Source organism: Podarcis raffonei, chromosome 5 (assembly GCF_027172205.1).
Source record: "Podarcis raffonei isolate rPodRaf1 chromosome 5, rPodRaf1.pri, whole genome shotgun sequence".
Lineage (NCBI taxonomy): Eukaryota > Metazoa > Chordata > Lepidosauria > Squamata > Lacertidae > Podarcis > Podarcis raffonei.
In genome coordinates this window covers 60,135,565-60,159,786 of record NC_070606.1, presented here as the reverse complement: position 1 = coordinate 60,159,786, position 24,222 = coordinate 60,135,565, and the positions used below count along the sequence as shown (strand labels likewise).

General features: G+C 49.6%; 1 protein-coding gene across 1 annotated transcript; it reads left to right on the top strand.

Annotated features, from left to right (window-relative positions):
• The first annotated feature begins 9,381 nt into the window (after nucleotides 1-9,381).
• LOXL4 (lysyl oxidase like 4) lies at nucleotides 9,382-23,997 on the top strand. Its single transcript, XM_053389519.1, has 15 exons — nucleotides 9,382-9,392; nucleotides 10,614-10,898; nucleotides 12,505-12,665; nucleotides 13,140-13,345; nucleotides 16,168-16,206; nucleotides 16,575-16,791; nucleotides 17,350-17,533; nucleotides 18,024-18,178; nucleotides 18,522-18,689; nucleotides 18,928-19,090; nucleotides 19,858-20,101; nucleotides 20,627-20,742; nucleotides 21,585-21,721; nucleotides 21,840-21,951; nucleotides 22,920-23,997. The coding sequence occupies exons 2-15, from the start codon at nucleotides 10,640-10,642 to the stop codon at nucleotides 22,988-22,990; spliced, it is 2,232 nt and encodes a 743-aa protein (XP_053245494.1). The 5' UTR covers nucleotides 9,382-9,392; nucleotides 10,614-10,639; the 3' UTR covers nucleotides 22,991-23,997.
• Nucleotides 23,998-24,222: the final 225 nt, after the last annotated feature.

Here is a 24,222-nt window from a genome sequence, read left to right as displayed (position 1 = left end):
TAAATGAGAATAATAATACTGGATACATAAATGAAATAATGATGTTCTTGAGGAGCATAGGAAGCTGTTACGATAGTTACACTGTTTTAAAAATACAGTTGAAACAATTTACAATCAGAAGACTGAGAAGGGTCCTAAGACATCACCTATAAGGAGATTCCGACTAAACATCAGGAAGAACTTTCTGACGGTAAGAGCTGTTTGACAGTGAAATGGTCTCCCTCTGGAGGTTGTGGACTCTCCTTCCTTCCTGGTTTGGTGTTTTTTTAGCAGAGGTTGGATGGCCCGCTGTCACGAATGCTGTGGTTGAGATTCCTGCATTGCAGGGGGTTGGACTAGATGATCCCCAGGGTCCCTTCCAACTCTACAATTCTGTGTACTTATCTCAGCTGTAAAAAGTCAGGGTAAAGAAATGCTTCTTTAGCATATGCTGAAAGCTTTGCTAGGTGTACCTCTATGTGGAGGGAATAACACAGTTTAGGGGCTGCCACAGAGAAGAATCCCTCCCAGATAGCCACCCTCCCACCCCCCAAAAAACCACATTTGGGGGTGTGGAATTTCCACTAGCACCCCCCAAAAAGAAGCATTGCATGAAGAAGTTCATAGACCTGGCTTGGAACTGACTGCAGGCTTGGCACTCTGGGCAAGGTATGGCTCACAACACAGGCTCCCCTGAAATACCCGTCAACTTTAAATTTTAATCCAAACCAGGCTACAGGGTGCTTTCTGAAGAGGAGATGGCAGCCTCCAGCCTCCTATTGCACAGCATCTTGCCCTGAGTCTCCCTCCTCCTTCCATCTTCTCTTTGCCTGCCTTTGTGGGAAGAGGAGAAGCAGGGAGTGTTTGTGTGGCCTAAGGGTGCCCTCCCCATCCCTGCCAGCTCTCGCAGGCCAGCCGTCAGCCTCCGCGGGGAGCTGAATGCTCTTCTATCCGTTGGCTCGACCTCCGAAACCTCTTCCTCCTAGTGACGCTTCTCCCAATTGAACTCTGCGCCCTGCCTCCCACCGGCCCCTAAATAAAACGTCCCTGGAACGAGGTGCTGCACCTGAGACAGCTATATAAATATTGACGGGATGAGAATAGCTCCAGGCGGAGCTGTTTTTAGTGCTGCCTGAGCTGCTCCCTGGCCTTAACCACAGAACAACCCGGGCCAAGGGCCTGACACGTGCTGAGGCAGCAGCTGACAGGGAGGACCAGCTCGCCTCCTCCGCTCCACCCTGTGCCACGTTGGACTGGCAAACGGGCGTGCCCAGCCCATGCAGTCAATGACACAACAGCTTCCCAGCCTTGAGCTGTGATGGCAGCAGAGCTGAGTGCTCTGTGGGCAGGTCAGAGGAGGAAGAGGAAACACAACAAACAGGTGCAGGGGGAAAGGATGCTCTTATTGCCATGGGCAAAAGGCCTGCAAGGGATGTAGGGAAGGAAACTCTGCAGCTTAGTAGGAAATGGTGGTGGTTTTTATTTATTATGTATACAGTCCTGGGTTTAATTTCCCATTGAGGATCTCAAGTATTAGGGCTGGGAGGGTATTTCCCCCCTGCCCCAAGACCCGCAAAGAGATGCAGCCAGTCAGCCCTGGGCTTGATGGGTCTTTGGGAAAATAATAGGTAAAACACAAGAGGGACTAATTCCTGCCCGTCCAAGGTGGGCCATTTGACAAATATGGATGAGGGTAAAGCAGGTGGCATTCCTTTCTACTTTCAAGATTCCCCAATCATTCGTCCTGCTTTGTGTACCGCGTCTGAAGTGAGCTGCGCTAAATCAGTGGGGTGACAGGGTCCCATTAGAAGCCATGTGGGGCCCCGAGATATTTCCTTTGCACATGCATCTGCGCAGGCAGGTCTGGCTCTTGATGGATGAGTCTGAAGGAAGCGGCCCAGCTGGACTGGGGTGGAGAAAATGGATCTATGCTTCTCTGCAATCCTTTGGAGAGTCTTCTTGAGCAAAGCAGAGCCATTTTCAAACTGGCCAGCCTGCTATATTTGCAGGCTAAGCTGTGAATCGGCTTGTTCTCCTTTTCTTATGCAGGTTGTATAGGTTACACATATATTTCCTGATGTATTAACCACTTTCCATTGAACAACAGGTTTCTTTCCTTGATGTAAGATTCACTGCCAGTGTTTTGTTTGCTTTGAATCATAACCAGCATCCATTCTGTTCTTGGCTAAACCACACAGGTTCGTGGTGTCACCAGATTCTCTGTCTCAGGTCCAAAGCAGATGTGATGTGTGTCGCCCGTTATCAACCACCCAACACCCTTTTCTTGGGTTAAAAGCACCTATGAGAGAAGGAGTCATTTGAAAGCAGGCCATGATGACACTTGAGGAGGGGGCTAACATTCCCCCCCCACAGTCCCAGTAAAAACCCATCCCCGCAATTACAGTTGGCTGTGAACAGCAGGTGGGGGGCAGAAAAACTGATACCCATATATTTCCTGTCTCTCCTTCTCCCACCCCCATGGCTAATAGAAGTTTGGGGGGATTGAGATCAGAGGTTCTACATGGGGGGATCTGGTTAAGCCCCTTACCTTGCACCATGGCTGTGCTTCACCCTTTCATCTGTGTTTAATAAATGGGAGGCCTGATCAAGAATCTCCCAAATCATGTTTAAATTAGTCCTCGGTGCATGTAGGTTTGTGTAGTATTTTTGTTGTAATACTACTGGATGGCACTTGGCTAAGTTTTAGTCAGAGTAGACCTTTTGAAATTAATGGACATAACTTACCGGTAGTCACGTTCATTAATATTCAGTTAATGATTGAATATGTCCATTAAAGATGACATACTGCAAAAAAATTTTTTTAAAAAATTTAATATCAGTGGGTCTATTCTGAGCAAAACACAGCAGAATACCACCCATTGTGTACTGTTTTTATGTTGCATGCTTCCTAGTGCTCTTTTAAAAATATTAAGCTTGTGAGTTTATAAATGTTTTAAATAAATAAAACAACAGCAAATCTATTTTGCATTAAAAAAGTGCTACCTTTTGACCTCAGTGTGTACCTCTGAATTGCATTACTGTGGCAATGAGGCATGTGTGTAAAGCTGGAGCAAAAAAAAAGGGGGGGGAGTTAATGCCTATCTGCATTCATAAATTTATTATACCTTCTTGTAACTCAGAGCATGAGTATCAGCCCATATTATTCTGGCATGTTCTTTTGTCTCTGAAACTAATTTGATGCATAGCTAAGCTAGAATGTGTTTTTAATGCTTCCTTCATCTTATATACATGGTTTTATGTTCTCTTCTGTTGTTCCTAAATAACCATTTTTGTTTCGTTTGTGTGATTTGCCTTGGTTATACAAAAGCTCCGTCTTCCCACGCAGCCCTGGATTTAGACCTGAGGCTGGGGCGACATGGATTCAGATCCCCAGTTGGCCGCAATACTTTTCTGAGTGACCTTGGGCCAGTCACTGTCTCTCAGCTTAACCTACCTCACAGGGTCAGTGTGAGGATGAAAGAGGGACTACACTCCTTTAGAGCAAAGGCAAGATAGAAGTGCTACAGAAACAACAGCATTAGGAATCAGTATGAAAGTTGAGCTTGGAATCTCCAATGTTGCAAATAAACAGATGCTGCTGTGATTGAGTTAACCAGATTTACCTGTGTTGAGCTAAAACGGATGGTAAAGTGGTGGCAGCTCGTTTGAGATGCCATTGAGGAATTGGTTCTGCTCACTCCTTGTTTTCTATGCTATGACAAGTCACTCAGGAGAGGGGATCTGATTGTAAGAAATGTGCAAAGCATCTGAGCTGGATTGAGACAAGCATCCCTGATATTTGCAGATACTTGGCCAATGACGTGTCCTGGCAAATCTTCCTAGAGCTGGCAAGACGGGCAGGAAAACAAATTATTGTCAGCCCACATGGCAGGAAGAGTCCCCCTTTCTGGTTCATTGATGCTTAGGATGGGCAGAGCCTCCCTTTGATTCACCCCAGCCAGCCATCCAAAGGTCCTCTATCTTGCCTATTCTCCTCATGTTTTGCACAGAGCAGCTGCCCTGCTGCTGACAGCTCTGGGTCAAAGGCAGTCATTTTTGGAAGGATCTGGTATTTTGGCACTTGCTCGTGCCTTGACATCATATAGCCAGAAGCCACGTGCTGGGCAGAGATGCAGAAAGTGTGCCACTGCCAGCCTCTTGGTTGACCAAACTGGGCAAAAGTGGGTAGCCACAGGACTCTGCCAACAGACACGGGAGGATACTCCCCTGTGCCCTTCTCATAAGAAATAGGGGCATGAATTTTTCTTCCGTGGTCTCGGTCTTTCCCTGCAAAGGATTGCCAGAATGGTGAGCTCACAGGGGTATTTGGGGCCATGCTTTTTCTGGCTCCTCGTGCCAGGAACCTACTCCTTAAACTCTAAACAAACAGCCTGTAGCCACTGGCACATTCCTGCCTGGGATGTGGACTACAGCATGGGCAACACTACTTCCTGTTTATTTCCAGCCTTGTAACAGGGCTAGTTGCTGCTAGGCGGAGGCCACAGACCGTGATGGGCAGGGCCAGGATGAGTCCCAAGGAAGTGTTGCACGAGGAAGGCAGCAGCCCAAGGAGACACCTCGCAGGAGTACAGCTGTGGACCGTGGTTAAGGTGCCTTGGCAGAGCTGTCAGAAGAATCCCAGGAGCGAGAAGCGCAGAGCTAAATTAAAGCTGGCTGCAACTGATGAGTCGTGCATCTGTTGATGGCGTCCATCTGTCTTGGGAGACAATGGAGGAGTGTGCCTTTGGGGGGGGGTGAAGTCAAGCTGTTGGACAGTTGCAGCTTCTGCTGTGGTTGTAGAGACCAATGCAGGAGAGACATGTTTTGTTGCAGCTGGGGCAGACGAAGGCATCCAGTTGTGCTGCTGCAGATGCACCGTGGTGTTTCTTCTCTCTGTGCTCCACCCAGCAGTCATTTCTCCTCTGGCCACTGCTATTGATACAAGACCTGACTGTCTGTTTCCAGGCACAGCAAGGGATTCCCACAGGGTGGGGTTGATGTTGCCAGCCTTCATGTCACGTTTGCAGACATCTTTACAACACAGAGTTGGTCTGCCAACTGGCCTGGGGCTAGAAGCCAGCTCCCTGCAGAGCACATCCTTGCTCTACATGGAGTTCAGAAGTGATCACGAATCAGGGAAACGAGGTCTGTTTTCTGCTCCCATGTTTCTTTCTGTTTTGGAGTGGTGCCTGTGTCTGTGTGACCCTTAATAGAGCCTATTTTAGTGCATTTGTGCACACATCATACACCCACGGTCATGACCTGAAAATATCCTCACATGTTTCACAAGTGCCCATAGGCTCACTTTTTTTTACGCCTATAAAATTGACACACACATTGAAAACAAAGCATGCATCTTTTTTCACGCAGTGAGCCATTAATCTTCGCAGCTTGCAGCTAGAGGGCCAACATTCCTAAACACGGTTAAAAGACATGACTAGGCAAAACGAGGAGGAAATGGGAATATCGGTGGCTATTATTAAGCAAGACAGATGGGCGAGAGTTGCCCCCGTTGATGGTGTCCCCAGTCAATCAGCTTCTTGAAGGTGGAAATGATTGACAGAGAGCAGAGCTCTCTATTAGTATCTTGAGCTGTTATCCTCTAAAAGCCTTTGCTGGAGAGAGCAAGGAATACTCCGAAGGGACAAATGGTCACAACCTGTAAAGATGAAAGTTTACCCTGAAGCAATTTTGCAAGCAGAAGAGGAGGTATTCTCTCCTCCCCCCCCCAAATCTAATAGCACTTTAATAGTTGCTACTAGGGAGCTTACTGGGAATTTGGGGAGCAGATTTATACGGAGACAGATCATTGGCCCATCTAGTTCAGCATTGTTTACATCAGGGCTGGGGAACCTTTTCTCTATTGAGAGTTGAATTGCCACAGGCAATGCCCGAGTATGAGCATCTGTCAGGGCCCACATGCCAGAGGTGGGTGGGACTGGAGTCAAAAGGTGGTGGATCGCCCACTCTTGCCCTCCCTTTCTTGCCATCAGCATGGTATTAGGTCAAAGGCTGCACGTGGCCCTCAAGCTGACCCTTGGTCTACACAAGCTGCTATCAGCGGTTCTCAACCTGTGGGTCCCCAGATGTTGTTGGACTACAACTCCCATCATCCCCAAGCTCTGGCCTTGCTAGCTAGGGGTGATGGGAGTTGTAGTCCAACAACATCTGGGGACCCACAGGTTGAGAATGGTTCTCCAGGGTTTTGGTCAGGAATCTCTCCCAGTCCTTCCGGAGATGTCAGGAATTGAATACGTACAGCCAAAGCCTGCACTTTGCCACTGACCCACAGCCCCTTCTCTGGCACTTCATTGGTGCATTCCTCTGTCAAATGGTCCATAAGAGCAGAGGGGGTTCTGCCCACCAACCTCAGCCTGCCTTCTTCCAACCAAGCAGGGGCATCTCTGCCTGTCACTGGCTCTGGCTCCGCCTACTGTTGGTCTCATGACGCCTGCCCCACCAATCCCAGTGGGCACTGCACCAGCCACCGCAGCCTATTTGCACATAGTGGAAGAGGGCAGAACTAACCTTGTTGCTAAGGAATTACATGCTGCAGATGGGGTATCCTTAAGAGAAGTAGAATTCTGAATCTCCAGTGGAACAATAACAGCAAGAAAAACTGGGGAAAAAGTAGTTTATATTGGCACAGCATTCACAATGTCTTGGGGACCATTTTTTCTCTCTCCCCTACCCCAACAACAAGCTGTTTCAAAGATGGGAAAGGAACCTAGCTTGGGGAGAAGGCCTGGGGGAAAGGTTACAAAAGAAATACTGCCGGATGAATCTATTGATTCTCCTTGCAAATGCCTCCATATTATAATTAGACAACAAACACATTTGCTGAAGTAATGCACAGTTCCTCCCTGTGGTGGATAATGTGAAAAATAAGTATGTTTAAGATTAGTCACAAAGCAAACATTCCTCACAAGCAATGAAATTATCCCTTGAATGAGCATCATTGCAGGCTTTTTTGTTTGCATAAATGCCATTGGATCTCTCAGTTCTACAAGTGGGCTCATCTTCCATCAGGTCTTCCCGGATAAATGAAACAGAATCACTGCCTCAGTTCCTCTTTTTCCTCTATTCAGCCTGAATGCACCTGTGATTTTCTTGAATATCCTAAAAGGAGAGGCGTCTAGTCTGTGTACTGGTGAATTCCTTTGTATCACCAGTTCTGTTCTTATAGAGGAAGTTCATGGGACAATTACATTTTGCAAAGGGCATATCTAGGCTGTTGCTATTTTCGGGTGGGATTCCATCACACACCTGCAAATTCAGGTTGTACAATTAAAGTTGACTGGGATGTCAACTCAAATGGTCAGACTTTTTGTGATAAAGGGAAGTACTGGGAAATACTCTGGAAAGTGTGGGATAACACTTGCTTTGATGCAACATCATCTAACCACCCTGAAAACAAATAAGAGCAAATGCTCATTAAATAGTCGATACTGTCTAATATCCCCACAAACAAATCAGGATGGTAGTTTTTTGTTTTTTTTTAAAGGTTGTGTGAAAGTGCCCTTAGAAGATTCTTGGTCCTGCAATCTTTTGAAGGGAAGGGTTGTGTGAATAACCAGCAGCAAGCTGTTTTGGAGATTTGCAATTTTGTTGAGCAGACAATTGTTGTAGGTACCATCTTAGGTGAGAATAATTATGCAGATGTGTGCACACCGTGTTGAGATGTAATTTGGTGCCGACCCTACCATTAGGCAGAGTCAGGCAGATGCTCAGGAGTGTGGAACAGACAGAGGTGTGCAGAAGACCACATGACCAGCCCTGCACCCCACCCTCAGGCTAGCCTGGCACCCTCAGATTCAGTTGAGGGCATTGCCATGTTGCCAGTGTGGAAGAGTCAACTGCCAATGTAGCTGGTTTCTATACACTGACTAGGAGAAGGCACCATCTTGTCTTTCCTCAGGCAGAAAAATGTCTTAGGCAGGCTTTGATGTAAGCTGACTCCACATCCAAGGCCGGAGCATTTGAACCCTGCATTTCATTCTATTCACAGCCTTGGCTCTCTTGTGATTAGGCAGACTCTCAAATGAAAGGGAGCAGAGAGGCAAAGATCCTCTTCCTTTGTTGGAGAGAGAGAGAGAGAGAGAGAGAGAGTATCAGAACTGCTACCTGTGAAACCTAATGTGAGATCCATCATCCGTAGCCTTTGAAACACAGGCTTCTTATTTCCTTTGGAGAACAATTTTGGGGAAACAACTGCCTACCACTACTGCTTAGCGAAGTTAAGGAAGATGGTGAGACTTGGCTGTGGCCACGTGGGCATTCTGGGACAGAGCTAAGGTTTCCCATCCCAGGGATGTTGATGGGATCAATGCAGGAAAAGTTTACTCAGATTCCAATCCTGCTCCAGGAGTGATGCCAACTAGTAGGGTGTATCAGGAGCAAGTCTGTATTGCTGCTGCTTTAGCTTCCTCTACCCTTCTTCAAAAGAGAAACCTTCCACACACACCCAACAGGCCAGAGAGCCTCCTGGGTTTCCCCTTAAATATGTGGCATAGCTTATCTCTCCAGCCCTGGTCATCCAACAGGGTCACAGGATGCCCATGCACTTTGGGCCAACTCAATCCTGGACACGTAAGGTTTGGAGAGGCACAAACACAAGCATTCAACTGGCAGCATCCTGGCAGGGACTTCCCCATCCTCCCTGCAAATCACATTGCCCTTTTCTCTGCCCAGGTGCCCATTCAGGAGGATATCCAACAGGTGAAGTCTACCCCAGATGCATCAATACTTCAGCTGTTGAATTCTTCTCTTGGCAGCTTTCAAGACTGGGCTGGCGAACCTGTGAATCATAGAATCGTAGAATTGGATGGGACCCCATGGGCCATCTAGTCCAACCCCTGGGCAAGCAGGAATCTTCTTATTGGACTCTGGCTCCCAAAAGCCGGAGTCAGCAAGAGCAATGGTCAGGAATGATGGAAAGAGCCCTCCAACACTATCTGGAGGAGCACCACTTCCCCAGCCCTGATTTAAACGCAAAGGGACCTTCCAAAAGTGTTTTCCCCCCCTGAGATGGAGAAAGCAGCGGCAGGCTGCGGCCACCCTATTCGTGGGCTCTTACTGAAGGCCCCCCTCCCTCTTGAGCATCCAGGCAGCCGAGGCTCCGTCCTGCCCTGCCCATTCTCGGATCTGTCCGAGAGCCAGAGGGGGCGGCCGCCACGATAAAAAGGCTGGACGGGACGGGCTGCGGACGAGAGGCGGCAGCGCGGGGACAGGCTCGGCTCACATCTCGCTCTCTGCCCCGCGTGGACATCCTGGTCGGGATCGACGCCGCCTGAGCGCCCGCAGCCCCTGCGCTTCTCCTCTCCGGCTCCGTCGCTCGTGGCCGCCAGCATCGCTCACTTGTTGCCTGAAGCCCCGTCTCTCCTTCTCCTGGACTGGCTGAGCCGCGCGTGCACGTGAGTATTCAGACGGGAAGTCTCGCTGGGGAGAGAGGTTTTGCGGGACTGGCTCTGGATTTCTGGGGAGATTTATTATTTTGGGGGTGGGTGAGAGGGGGGGTCCCCTGCAACTCTTTTCCAAAAAAATTGGGCGCGTTAGTTATTTTGCAAGACAGAAACCCACCCCCCCAAAACCAGGTGGTAGAAAGAAATGGAACGTGGGTCCCAACAGCAAGTGCATTCTGTTGATTTTGAGGGGGGGTGTATTGGGAAAAAATACACGATAAAAGAGGGGAGGGTCCAGCAATGTTTCCTTTTCTCTCCCATGACGGGGTTGAACTAGATGACTCTGGAGTCCCTTCCGATTCTGCGAGCTCTGCATTCTCAGGTGAAAACACTGACAACCGCTACTCCCGTCCCCCTCCCCCCAAAACCACCCAAGGCAGCGTCTAAATAAAGGAAAAGCAGACAAACAAACATCTCAGCTCTCTGAATTGGAGGTATTCAGCAGAAGATTATAAGTCACCATCCCGCGCGTGTGGGTGGCTGGAATGTTCTTGCCTCAACCTGTTCACATCTGTCTCTCTGTCCCTCCACATCTGTCTGTCGGCCATCCATTCATCCTGGAGGAACGGGCTGTGCGTTTTTTGTTGTGTTTTAACCCTGTACAGAATCAGTGCTAGGTGCTTCGCGTGGGATAACTATCATCATTTCCTGGTCCTGAATTTTTTGTTTTGGCTGTTTTCACGCACACTCTCCCAAACGAGTGTTAGTTTTAAAATACTGTGTTACAAGCCACCTTGAAAGTCTCCAGTGAAAAAGCAGGATATAAATGTTTTTTAAAAATCAGTCGCAGTAATTAACAATAGAAACCATTTAACTGCATAGTTTTATTCTGTCTTCATTTGTCCCTAGCATGACAATAGGATGGGAAAAACTAACGTGATGACTCTGGACTACAACTCCCATCATCCCTAGCCATTGGCTATGCTGACTAGGGCTGATGGGAGATGGAGTCCAACAGCAACTGGAGGACCCTGCTGTAGTACAAAATTCAGTCTTTTGGGAAGTACCAACCCTGTTAGACTTACCCAGCCGCTTTCCTTCTCACCCTGTAACTTTGTGTGTCTGTAATGATACCTGATCAAACATGGATTCATTGTAGTAGGGAGTTCCCCTGACCTCGTTCCTTACCCAGAAAACTATGTTTCCACTAATCAGGTTTCTCATATTTCCCAGGTCTCCCAGTCATCCTTGGACCCACGATGCTCTCCCATCTCACCTTCCTCCTGCTGGCATGCCTGGCTGTGCCCAGCGGGGCCCAGCGTCCACAGATTCAGCTGCGGCTGGTGGGGCCCAGGAGCCAAGTAGGCGAAGGGCGGCTGGAAGTGTTGTACAATGGGCAGTGGGGCACCGTCTGTGATGACGACTTCAACATCCATGTGGCGGGCGTGGCTTGCAGGGAGCTGGGCTACGAAGGTGCCGTGAACTGGGCGCACAGTGCCAAGTACGGCCCAGGAGATGGTAAGGAGAAACTGGAATGGGGGGACATGGGGTGCTGCTGCTGCTGGGCTCAGATTTAGATGGGTTTCATAATAGAATCATGGAATTGTAGAGCTGGAAGGGACCACGAGGGTCATCTAGTCCAACCCCCTACAATGCAGGAATCTTTTTGCCCAATGTTGGGCTTGAACCTACGACCATGAGATTAAGAGTCTTGTGCTCTACTGACTGAGCTATCCTGCAGACTTCAGCCTTCTGACCTATTCCCAGTTTCCAAGCTGAGGACCTGCAAAGAGGACCTCTGAGCAGGTACAGAGAGCATTGTCTTCACTGTCAAGTAACCACAGTCCACATTAAGATCATGGGCCCTTGTTTTCAGGATCTGAAATGCTGCTTCCAGGCCAGTCTGAGCTGTGCAGCACTTTTCCTTTTTAGAAAGGAGTGCTTTGGTCAGGCTCTAGCCTTCTTATCAGCTCCAGTATCACCAAGGGCTCGCAGTGGGTGGAAGATTTGGTTTGGCACACCTCAGTAAAACTGCTCTCGGCAAGGGGCACCATAAAGAGCAGGGCAAGTGTGCCACCTGGAGTTTTTTTAGAAGGAACTCCCTGTTAATGGTTCACTTCAACCCTGTTCAGTGTTCCAAAGTGCTGGCTGCCTTGCCAAGGGCACAGAGATGCCAACCTGGAGTGGCACCAAAGGTGGAGAAATTACTTTTGAAAATGGGCTTGTCTGTTGGCACGCACAGCTGAAACGTACGTCTCCATCTTGAACCTATGCATCCAGGTCTAGGGGGCTGTGAAATGCCAGACCCCGTCTATGATGCAGTGTATTTCGTTCAGGCTAATTTATATCCATGGCGCTTTTTTCTTTTCTTTTCGGTCAGGTAATTCTACTGAAAATATCTCAGGTCTGAAAATATCTCATGTCGTCGCAGATAGGCTGGCATCCGATTAGCACAGTCAATCTGCCCAGAGAAATCTGCATGATAAATTAAGTCCTTGTTCTAATGTCAAATGCTTTGGTGTTGTGCTAATGGGAAGAGTTACCTTAGCAGGGATGGGCAGACTTCAGGTTTAGGGGATATACTCTGGATTCCCCCCCAACTTGAACCCCAATGTTCACCATCCAGAACCAGGTACAAAGAGGCAGATATTTATTTATAATGACTGAGCACATAAGCAGCACAGAAACCTGGTTTTGGTACCCAAACTGAACTCAGGGGTCTTTTTGCTCCAAAATCATCTCCATCTTTCCACCCACCTTCAGCAGCCTCATTTAGAAAAGGATGGGTGTTTTTTCTTTAACAGTACAATCCTATACATGTTAACTCAGAAATAGCTCAATGGGATTCCCTCCCAGGGAAGTGGGTACAGGAATAAGGCGTTATCATTCCTGTTTTCAAGCAACTAAAATTGGGAGCTAAGAAACCCTTGATCATCTACTGAAGATCACCCAGGGGTCTCCTACCAGTAGGTTTTTGTCTGCTTTCTGCCTACCCCTGCCTTACAGTATAAATAGGAGAGTATGGGTTTTCTTAGGAAAGTGGCACCTACCTGGAGGAAATCGGGCTGTGACAGCCATGCTTGGAAAAAGAATAGCTAGGAATCCTTGTTCTGTCTATGCACAGGCCCCATCTGGCTGGACAACATGCGCTGCTCTGGCACAGAAAGTTCCTTGGCTGAATGTGAATCCAACGGCTGGGGTGTGACAGACTGCAACCACAACGAGGACACAGGCGTGATCTGCACAGGTCTACGCCGATCCAACCCAGCTACGGCACGCATCCAGGTGAGGGCCTCTCATTGGACACTGGAGCTCTGCAAGAGGTGTTTAGAGCAGGTGTGGACAGCCTCTGACCCTCCAGATGTCGCTGAACGATAACTCCTATCAGTCATGGCCAGTTGGCCAATGGGTAGGGATGATGGGACTCAGAGTTCAGCAACATTTTTTTTTCTTTTTGTATTGTGTGTGGTTTTGCTCGTTTTTTTTTTTTTTTTTCTGTTTGTATTTCTAAAATGCAATAAAGATTATTTAAAAAAAACAGAGTTCAGCAACATCTGGAGAGCTAAAGGTTCCCCACATCTGGCTTAGACCCACATCTCATGCCTATTTGCTCAGATGTGAGCCGAACTGAGTTTCATGGTACATATTCCTCAGTAACTGGCCATAAATCTGCAGCCTAATGGGAGACAAACCCAAACATGTCTCCCCTCATCTGTGGACGAGTGAAGTAACACGTACCATTTCCTTTCTTTCGCGCAGGACTCCAGAGTGGAAGAGGTGCGTATCAAGCCCATCCTGGCCAGGGCCAAGTTGGCTTCCCCCATCACAGAAGGCGCCCTGGAAGTGAAAATCCATGGGCGTTGGCGCCAGGTGTGTGATGCCGGCTGGACACGCAACAACACTCGAGTGGTGTGTGGGATGCTGGGCTTCCCCAAGGAAGGACGAGTTGCCACAGGCTTCTACAGGTCAGAACCGGTGGGGGGAGGGGGCTGCCCAGGTTGAAGGGCAACTTGCCTTGTCAGGGCGCAGTGGTGCAGATACGGCTGAGAAAGCAACAGAGGGCACCCATGATGGGAGGCAGCTTGATGTGCATGCACAAAGGGCGCATATGCATCAGTACAGGATGTTTTGTGGGAAAGCATTTGGTGCATAGGAACACTGGAAGCTGTTTAAGTCAGATGATTAGGTCTACCTTGCTTGCTATTGTTACAGAAGCCTGGCACCTGTCCCTCTTTCTGCCAAGCCATGGCAAGAGCACACAGGATCTCAGGCGCCCACACAGATTCTGTGTCCCTTTTGAGAACAGAGGACACAGCAGAGGTTGTCATGCTTTAAGAAATAGGGTTTATTCGCCTATTTACACCTTCCATCTGCATGGAGAGGGTTCAGATCCTACAGCATGGTCCACAGCAGTGCAGGCAGTCTTTCCTTCACCCTCGCCAAGATTTCCCCCTTTCCCCGAGCAGTTACCCTGGTAACCTTCCAAATCTCCAGTCTCTGGTCAAACCTGGGACAAGGAGTTGTTGACGACCCTCAATGGCTCTCTAATTTTTATTATTTTTAATTTTTTGGAACACAAAATATAACAACTTTTCAAAAACAAATCAAATACTTTTGCTCCGCCGAGCACACGACTTCCCTCCTTCCCTTCAACTGGTTTCCCAATTTCTAATAAATTGCATGCACATTTCAACTGCCAGTTTCTGTCCTTCAATATATATCAAGTTATGTTTTGGTCCATGATCAGATACTATTTTTATGTTACATTACAAGATTTATTTCAGTCCTGCTAGTGTCTTCACATTTTTGCAATAATCTTTCAAGTACTCAATAAATTTACTCCAATCTCTTTGGAATTTCTGGCCGCCTTGGTTCCAGATCCTAAAAGTCAGCTTGGCTAACTCCACATAGTCCATCATCTTCGTCTGCCACCCCTCAGTCGTTGATGATTCTTGTGACTTTCACCTTTGGGCTAACAAAATTCTTGCTGCTGTTGTGGCATGCATGAATAGTCTTTGATCTACTTTTGCAATTTTGCAAAAATTGCAAAATGGTTCTCTGTTGCTCACAGCTCTGCTCTTCCCTCAGCCAGCCAGGAACCCCCTTGCAGCTTATATTCTCCCTTCATATCACAAAGAACCCCAAATCCTAGCATTTCTTAACTTCTAGGGTCGACTCCACATCTCTAACACTATTGTCTCTGCTGACTGACAGTTTTGGGGAGGGAATCTTTCCCAGCCCTACCTTAGAGATGCTGGGGCTTGAACTGGGGAGCTTCTGCTGCAAAGCAGATGCTCTACCACTGAGCTATGGCTGTTCTCACATAGAATCATAGAACTGTGGAATTGGAAGGGACCACAAGGGTCATCTAGTCCAGCCGCCTGCAATGCAGGAATCTTTTGCCCAACCTGGGGCTTGAACCCACAGCCCTGAGATTGAGAGTCTCCTGTTCTACCAACTGAGCTACCTCAGAGTCTTATGAAGTATGTGATTTGGGTTTTTTTAAAAACACCATTTTCACAATAGTCCTGCATACACAGGTGACTGGTGCGCATGAGTGGCTTCCTGGGGCACAATGGCCTCTCTATGTCTTGCCTCAGTGTCCATTTTTGTCTCTCACGACTGTCCTGTCCCATTCCTGTGGCTTTGTGGGATCTGACCATGCCCCCCCTTCACGTGCTGGTAGTCCCACGTGCCCCTGTTTTCTTCTGCTCATCTTCCATGCTCCACCCACCATTCTCTCTATAAATATAGCCCTGCAATGAGCAGGTGTGGGTGCCAGGACCATCTCTCCGGCGGGATGAGCCAAACCGCAGTGGGGTAATTACAGAGAAGGCTGGGGCTGGCCCAGGCAGCTTCTCACAGAGGAGAAGGACCTGCTGTTTCTGGCTCTGAGCCTGGGAGGCTTCCTCCCCAGACCAACATATTTCTTGCAGCCAAAGCAGGCTGTGGAGAGACTTGGGCCCATCTTCCCAGACCATGAGGGTGAGGATTCAGCTAAAGATGCCAAGGCCCTTGGTACAGCTGCACAATCTTGATTTAGATTACCCATCCTTTTCTGTGGCTGCTGGCACTCTTGTACCATTTGCCACAGCTCTGGAATTTGTTTACAGGAGAAACCGTGCAGCTTTCCAGCAGTCCGGTGGTGGTGAGGGCATGACAACAGTAGCAGCATCCAGTTGCTGTTTGAAATGTGGTCAGCTCCCCCAGAGGGAAAAAGTGGGAGAAAGGAAGGGCAGTTGGATGAATAAGGCTCTGGCAGGGGTTTTTACTTTGTATTGTGTCTTTTAAATTTACTGCTGTTTTCTGTGTTGTTGGTTTTTTTTACTATTTTTATTACATGTCATACATTGCTTTGAGATGTGTGAGAAAGGTGATAAATAAATAAATTGTTATGACTATTAGTAATAGCAGTAGAATAAGTGTTTAGAATCTATGATGATTAACTTTTTGATAAAGAACCCACCCAAACAAAAAGTCAGTGCTTTTTTTCTTAAAAAATGTTTAGGGGTACTCTAATTTTGACTCAAAAAATAAATAAATCACCATTTTATAGTTCAAATCGGGGAAAATAAATACAGTAAATGGACAAAAGTACAAAGATACACAAGATGTTTAGGGGTATGCGTACCACTGCGTCCCCCCAGAAAAAAAGCACTGCAAAAAGTGTCAATAGAAAGCACATTTGGGTCTCTATAGAAGTGGTAACTCCAGTCACACACCATGTGCTTGGTGTTCTCAATACCACTCTCCTGATGCACTGATATTCAATCTTCTCACCCTTCAGGAAACTCTGGAATCAGAAGCTGAAGGATCCACGGTCCAGGTGAGGATTTCTACTAGTCTTGTTCTTCTGTTCAGCAGTGCACAATCAAAATGTGATAAGAGGAGACTTGGAAATGCTAGGAAGGAGAAGCATCATCTCTAGAGGCCAGAATATGAGATCTCTGCACAAGGCTGACCCCTCTCACCTACCCTGTCCAAAAGTCAGAGTGGGCAACATCTGCTGCAGGCTCAGAGCCAGAAGTGAGATGTGGGTCTCAGGGGTTCGTTTGCCCCCCTCCCCTTTCCCTGCTTGCTCCCAAGAGTCCGTAGCATCAAATTTTTGAAGCACCAGCAAAGATTGTAAGAGGAAAGATCATTTGGGATGGGGTCCACGCACCTCCCTATCAGCTCCGCCTTTTAATTTTACAGTTTAAAGAGCCTGACCGCGAACAACACGTTTTGGATCCACCGGATCAAGTGCCTGGGCACAGAGGCCCATCTGGGTGAATGCAAGCTGCATGTGCCTCCCCCCGCTAGGAACCAACCTTCCTGTCCCGGGGGCATGCATGCCCTGGTCAGCTGTATAGCAGGACCACAGTTCCAGCCTAGCAGAGCCAAGCTGCCTGGCCAGGCCAAGCCCAAAGAGGTAAGCAGAAGGGGGCACATTTCCCACTGGGCAGAGTCGGTGTCAGACACACCTTGCAAGAAGGATTCCTTTATTTATTTCATAAAATTTAAACACCACTTGATTGTAAAGGGGAGAAAAACATCTCAAAGCGGTTTACAAAAGATAAGACTATAAAATCAAGAACTAGACCAAAGGCTTCCTATCAAGCGTGGGAGAACTGATGGTGCAGTGGAACTGCAGAATCCACCAGCAACTGGACTGTCATGGCAAAAAAACCATTATTTTCCTCTTGGTCTTCCCTGCCATTGCTACTTTAGAAGTCACCCAGTCCTATCAGCCAACTCCTGGGGGGCAACGTCCCTTCGGCCCCCCAATAAAATATTTGAGGGGGCTGCTGCCCCAAAGTTGATGGGCATTGCCATTCAAATGGTGTGCATGTGCCACATCCTGTGATAAGCTATGTGGGGTGGCACTTACCCGCCCCATACCAATATTTTATTCAAGTTGCAGTTTTGTTAAGACAGGCAGGTGCCCTCATGCCTGCTTTGTCTCATATCCACTTTTCCACTCCTGCAGGAGCAGCAGGTTCGTCTCCGTGCGGGCGCACAAATAGGTGAAGGGCGTGTGGAAGTGCTGGTTGGTGGCCAGTGGGGCACCGTGTGTGATGAAGACTGGGACCTGCCTGCCGCCAGTGTGGTGTGCCGACAACTGGGATATGGCACGGCGCGAGAAGCTCTTTCCAGGGCTCAGCTGGGCCAAGGTGAGTGGAGGATGAGGCTATGCAAGCATTACAGGGGCGCTTCCCTCATCCTATGGGGGAAGGAGAGACAAGGAAAGGACCAGTTCTGGGCCCTCTAGAAGACGCCACAGAGCCACACAGTTTGGAAGGGGAAAGGGAGACCCATGGAGGGTGGCAGAAGGAATCTTTGGTGACGGAGAGTGTGGGCTGGGGAGAGAGATCCAAGGGACTGTTGAGGCAGGGGAGGAAGAAGAAGAAGCAGGGAGAGGAAGAGCCAAGCAAAACATCCTGCTGGGATAGCTCAGTTGGTAGAGCGTGAGTGAGACTCTTAATCTCAGGGTCGTGGGTTTGAGCCCCACGTCGAGCAAAAGATTCCTGCATTGTAGGGGGTTGAACTGGGTGGCCCTCGTGGTCCCTCCCGACTCTACAATTCCATGAAAACAGAGGTTGGGGAAGCAGTGAGGCCAGTCTGGTGACTGTCCATCCCTACTAAAAGCGGCTCCTGTTACAGGCCTGGGTCCCATCCACTGGACAAGAGTGCGGTGCAGGGGCTACGAGCGCTCGCTGGCAGAGTGCCGCTCCCAAGGGGCGATGCAGACGGGGTGCCGTCACGAATCAGATGCAGCTGTTCGCTGTAATGTGCCCCGGACAGAAGCTCGGAGCCAGGTAAGACCTGATTCCTTGGGGGCACAAAGGAAGCGAGACAAATAACACGAGGAGGGGAAGCAGGTGTTATTCTTTTGGACTTTGGTAGCTGAAATGACACTTGCTGGGCCCAGTGTTCAGGGCTGGGGGGCTGGAAAGAGGCTGAGGCCCATCTCAAGCCCATGTGAAGACAAACAGCTGCCACTTGGTTCATCCAAGAGGTGAGGTGCCCTCAAGCCTGCATCCCTTAGTCACTGAGCCCTTTCCTTCTCTGAATTCTTAGCAGCGGCCATAGGTACACCTGTGACCCAGACCTCACCACACTGGAATGATCTAGCCCCATTAATCCATTTCCCCCTTTCAGGTACGCCTGGCTGGAGGGCGCACTCCAGAGGAGGGCGTGGTTGAGATCCTGGTTTCCAGGGGAGGTGCCTTGCGCTGGGGTGCCGTCTGCGGGGAACACTGGGGACTCCAGGAAGCCATGGTCATGTGCCGGCAACTGGGGCTGGGCTTTGCCAGCCATGCTCTCCAGGTGAGTTCTTGCACCCAGAGCCAGGTTCTGATCCTGCCTTGAGCAGTCAGCTGCATGTGGCTCACTTCCCCAGTCGCACAGATGGAGGCTGAGGCTTCCTGTCCAAGTATCCAGAGCTGGGGAGGAGTTGAACAGGGCACTTTGGAGCTTGTGCGATGAAGAAGGGCTGCTTCGCACGCAACGCTCCCAGGGTCGTGTGGGGTTTTGCTCAACAGAATTGCCTTTGCTCTCTTTCCAGGAGACGTGGTACTGGCAGGGAAACTCTGACGCTGCCAAGGTGGTGTTGAGCGGCGTGCGCTGCAAAGGCACCGAACTCTCTATCCTGGAGTGCCAGCACCATGGGCCTGTGCATTGCCCGTCCGGAGGGGGGCGCTTTTCTGCCGGAGTCACCTGCACCAGCAGTGAGTGGAAAGGGGAACAGACCAGCATCGGTGGCAGCACATAACATGATACGGCAGCTACATCTGCGGGGATGTAGCAGCCACGTAGAGAGCTAGTGTGGCATAATGGTTAGAGTCTTGGACCAGGACCTGGGAGAGCAGGGTTCGAATCCCTACGCGGCCATGAAGCTCTTTGGGTGACCTTGGGCCAGTCGCCTTCTATCTCTTAGCCTAGCCTACCTTGAGATCCTTGGAAGATAAAATTGGCATATAAACGTAATAAATAAAAAACATGAGAAGCATAGTTCTGTCCTGGGGGAAGGCAGGCAGATTCATCTCTGGCCAGGTCCAGACAGAGGGGGGGGCCATATGGGCACTTGGCCTGGGCCTCCGATTCCAAAGGGGGCCTCGGTCAGCATATTCACAATCGCAGGGGATGCACTGGGGTCTTGAAATAAAATTATTTGTCAGCATAACGTTTGTGAAAATTATTTATATACTTACTTATTTATAAGACCTCAGTTATCCCCAGGGTAGAAAAGGGGGGCCACATTATCTACCTGGTCCGGGCTTCTGCCTGGCTCTGCAAGGCCCTGTCTCTGGCCATATGCCAAAGCTGAGCCAAGGACTGCAGTGCTGAGTTCAAAGGATACAGCTACTCAGGAGGCGCTTGGGAGGGAGCAGTACGGCAGATCAAGGTTGTCTGTCCTCAGAGTTTAACCTCCGACTACTACACAAACACTTGGGACAGCGTGACACCTTGTGTAACTTTGGACTTCTCTTTGCAGCTGCCCCAGATCTGGTGATGAGTGCCCAAATAGTGCAGGAGACTGCCTATCTAGAGGACCGCCCACTGAGCATGCTGTCCTGTGCGCACGAAGAAGGCTGCCTTTCTGCCTCTGCCGATCGCATGGAGTGGCCCTACGGCCATCGGCGCCTGCTGCGCTTCTCCTCGCAGATCCACAACCTCGGCCGGGCTGACTTCCTTCCAAAAACTGGGCGCCACGCCTGGATCTGGCACCAGTGTCACAGGTAGGGGGTTCCCTCTTGACACAGCGCTGCCACTCCTGCCATATTCACCGCTAGCAGAGGGATGCAGGTGCCCTATGGAGCACGTGCAGGATTTGGAGCTGGATGCCAGAAACTGATTGTCAGGTTCTCCCCGCTATGCATATGTGGTCCAGACTTCCTTTCCTCTCCCCAAACCCAGTGGCTTCCTCTCCCTGTGAGATGAGGCTCACGTGTCCAAAAAGCAGCATTTACCCCCGGCGAGATGTTTTGTGGTGCGAGCGGAGTTTGTTGCATCTGGGAAAATAGCAACGTTGACACCAGGCTTGTCATTATGGGTGAGCGGGGTTGCAGAGCTATAATAGTAGCTCAGCCGACAGCCCCACCTAATCCTCCTGCACTGACGGGCTTCATGGATCAGCAGATTTCTGCTCCTCCCCACCCAAAAAAAGGGCTCCAGTGGCCACTACCCAGCCCAGCCCACTTTCTCCCCAACCCTCGCCTTCCCCTGATTGCACAGCAGGCTCCTGATGGCCCTTCCTCCCACAGACACTACCACAGCATAGAGGTTTTCACCCACTATGACTTGCTGACTCTCAATGGCTCCAGGGTGGCTCAAGGACACAAGGCCAGCTTCTGCCTGGAGGACACCAACTGCCCAGATGGTAAGTGCCAAGAGGGTGCAGGGGCAAAGCCAGAATCTGGGGTTGCCTCTACAGCTGGGGTCCCCCAACTTTGTTCCGAGCCACTTCCGCCCCCTCCCCCCGTTCCATAAAGTCCTCTCTAGTGCCCTCTAGGTAAAGGGTAAAGGGACCCCTGACCATTAGCTCCAGTCGTGACCGGCTCTGTGGTTGCGGCGCTCATCTCGCTTTATTGGCCGAGGGAGCTGGCGTACAGCTTCCGGGTCATGTGGCCAGCATGACTAAGCCGCTTCTGACCAACCAGAGCAGCGCACGGAAACGGCGTTTACCTTCCCGCCAGAGCTGTACTTATTTATCTACTTACGCTTTGACGTGCTTTTGAACTGCTAGGTTGGCAGGAGCAGGGACCGAACAACGGGAGCTCACCCCTTCGCGGGGATTCGAACTGCCGACCTTCTGATCGGCAAGCCCTAGGCTCTGTGGTTTAACCCACAGTGCCACCCGCGTCCCTTCAGTGCCCTCTACCTTACCCTTAAAAAACATTATCCAGAACAGAGGTTTGCATGACCCACTAAGGAAGACAATAGCATAGCAAAATTCCAAGGCTTAAGTCAGCAGGATAGCTCAGTCGGTAGAGCATGAGGCTCTTCATCTTAAGGTTGTGGGTTCAAGCCCCACGTTGGGCAAAAAGATTCCTGCATTGCAGGGGCTTGGACTAGATGACTCTCATTGTCCCTTCCAATTCTATGATTCTAAGTTATGCAGGCAAGCAGCCCCTGAAAGCAGAGGACCTCGGTAGTGATGCAGGGCAGGCCTTATTCTGTACCAGTGCATTGAGAACCCAACCTATGGTCATTCCCATACAGGACAGCAGCGGCGCTTTGCCTGTGCCAACTTTGGAGAGCAGGGTGTCAGCGTAGGCTGCTGGGACACGTACAGACACGACATTGACTGCCAGTGGGTGGACATCACCGATGTGCCAAGTGGGAGTTACATTTTCCAGGTAAGTGGTGGCAAGTGACAGGGATGGGCAGGTGGACTGTTCTGGACACAGAACATCCCCCTCCCACAATAGCTCTCTGAGCCACACTTACAGCAGTCTCTGCCCTCTGCCCTACCAGGTGGTTGTGAATCCGAAACACGAGGTAGCTGAGTCGGATTTCTCCAACAATGTCCTTCGCTGCCAGTGCCAGTATGACGGACACCGCATCTGGGTACACGGGTGCCACACGGGTAAGAAGAGAACAGCGAGGGAGCCTTGGCTATGGCCAAACCTGGGTGGGGGAGATGCGCACTGCAACAGCACTGCAGAACATGCATAGTGTTATGATGTTATGTTGCATGACAGCAAAAGGTGTGGGCAGAATTTGGGTCCTCAATGGGAATGTAAATGCCCCAAAATACATTCAAATGAAGGAAAGCTACTGCATATCAACCCAAGCAAGTTGTGTTTCCTTTTTCTGGTTATTTGGCCATAACTTTTGATAGAATACAGATAATTTTACAAACTTTGTTGCATTACATTCTTCATTTAATTATCTTTCCATTGATATATATTTTATGGTATTACAAAAAATAAAAGTGATGTTATGAGCCATCAAACCTTGGAAATACACTTTTTCCAAAAGGTTTCCAAAAATTTGGCCATTAGTGTATTATTATTATTATTATTATTTACCACCCATCTGATTGGGTTGCCCCAGCCACTCTGGGTGGCTTCCAGCAAACTATAAAAACACCATAAAACATCAAACATTAAAAACCTCCCTATGCAGGGCTGCCTTCAGATGTCCTCTAAAAGTCAGATAGTTGTTTATTTCATTGAGATCGGATGGGAAGGTGTTTCACAGGGTGGGCACCACTACTGAGAATGCCCTCTGCCTGGTTCCCTGTAGCTTCAATTCTTAAAGTGAGGGAACCACCAGAAGGCCCTCAGAGGAGAATCTCAGTGTCTGGGCTGTATGACAGGGGTGGAGGTGCTCCTTCAGGTATACAGAGCCGAGGCCATTTAGGGCTTTAAAGTCAGCACCAACACTTCGAATTGTGCTTGGAAACGTCCTGGGAGCCTTTAGGATTGGTGTTATATGGTTCCAGCGGTTGCTCCCTGTCACCAGTCTGGCTGCCTTATTCTGGATTAGTTGTAGTTTCTGAGTCACCGTCAAAAGTAACCCAAAGCCACTGTTTCTTCCTCTCACTTGTAGGCGATGAATATGGAGCCAACATAGAATGGGATGAAGAGGCACAGCAGAGACTAGCCAGCAACTTGGTCTGAGGCAAATGCGGTGCAAGGAATTCAGGTTCTCAACTGTTCCTGGGCCCAGAACCTGCTCAAAACTCAGAGCAAACAGCAGATACCAGCTGGCACAAAAATGATAGCTGAAAGGATTGTCTCCCTGCCTCCCTGCCTCACCACCAGCCTTGGGGTGACATGCAGCAGCAGCAGCAGCAGCAGCAGCAACAACAACTGTCCTTGCAGTGCCTGTTGCCCCTTGCCTGCTTATCACAGCCCAGCCTGCACGGTCTGCTTCCTATTTTTACAGAGGCTGGCAGCTACGGACAAAAATGGGGCTGAAATGAGCTGGGAGGCTATAGAGTCTTCTCTCTCCACCCCCACCCCTACCCCACCCAGGCCAAGAAAGTAGCACTGCTCAGAAGAGGCCCTTTCCTCTTGCCTCTCTGGCAGATGGGCACGGGAGCAGCCCAGCCCAGAGCGACTACCTCAACCAGCTCCACCCGCTGAAGAATTCTGCCTCAGGAGCCCACGTATTTGGGGGCGGCCCTGTTTGCTGGCTAGTCCCACAGGCATCCCCACCTCTACCACTGGCATGGAGGAGCCACCTTCCTGCCCACGGGCACAGAACCCTGTGACGTATCTCTGAGGGAAACCAGGCGTCTGGGCCCTTGCCTGCTACACGCTCCAGCCGCGACGTTCCTGAGGCTTAAACTTTAAGGGATTGGGGAAGAGGGTCTGGTGCTATCTGTGGAGTTATTTAATGTGCAATGGACTGTGATGGCCGACAGCATGGAGGGCAAAGGCCCTGTGTAGGGGGTCACTTGGTCACCTCAGGGAAGAGTCCTCGACCCCACTCCACCAGCCCAAGTGCCAAAGGGCTCTCCAGCTCCACATTTCATAGAGCTTGTTCCTGCCAATAAAGGTTGTTGTGTTTTGTTTTTTTAAAAAAACTAGGCGTTTGTGTGACTGAGTCATAGAGTGGAGTAAAAACACAGAGGTATGCAGTGCCTCCGTTGGGGGTTGCTGCTTCTTCGCTCTTGCTGCAGGAGGCAAGACCACAGGGGCAAGCGGAGAAATAGCAGAGGAAGGCAGAGGGGTGGGGGACTCTGAGGGCCACATTCCTTTCTGAGCAATCTTCCAGGGGTCCACATGCCCAGAAGTGGGTGGGGCAATGAATGTAAACATCGCCTATGGCATCCCTCTCCTCCATCCAGACAAGAGTTCCAGGACAAATTCCAGCCACTGAAAAGCTCAAGGAGCAAAGTGAGAGA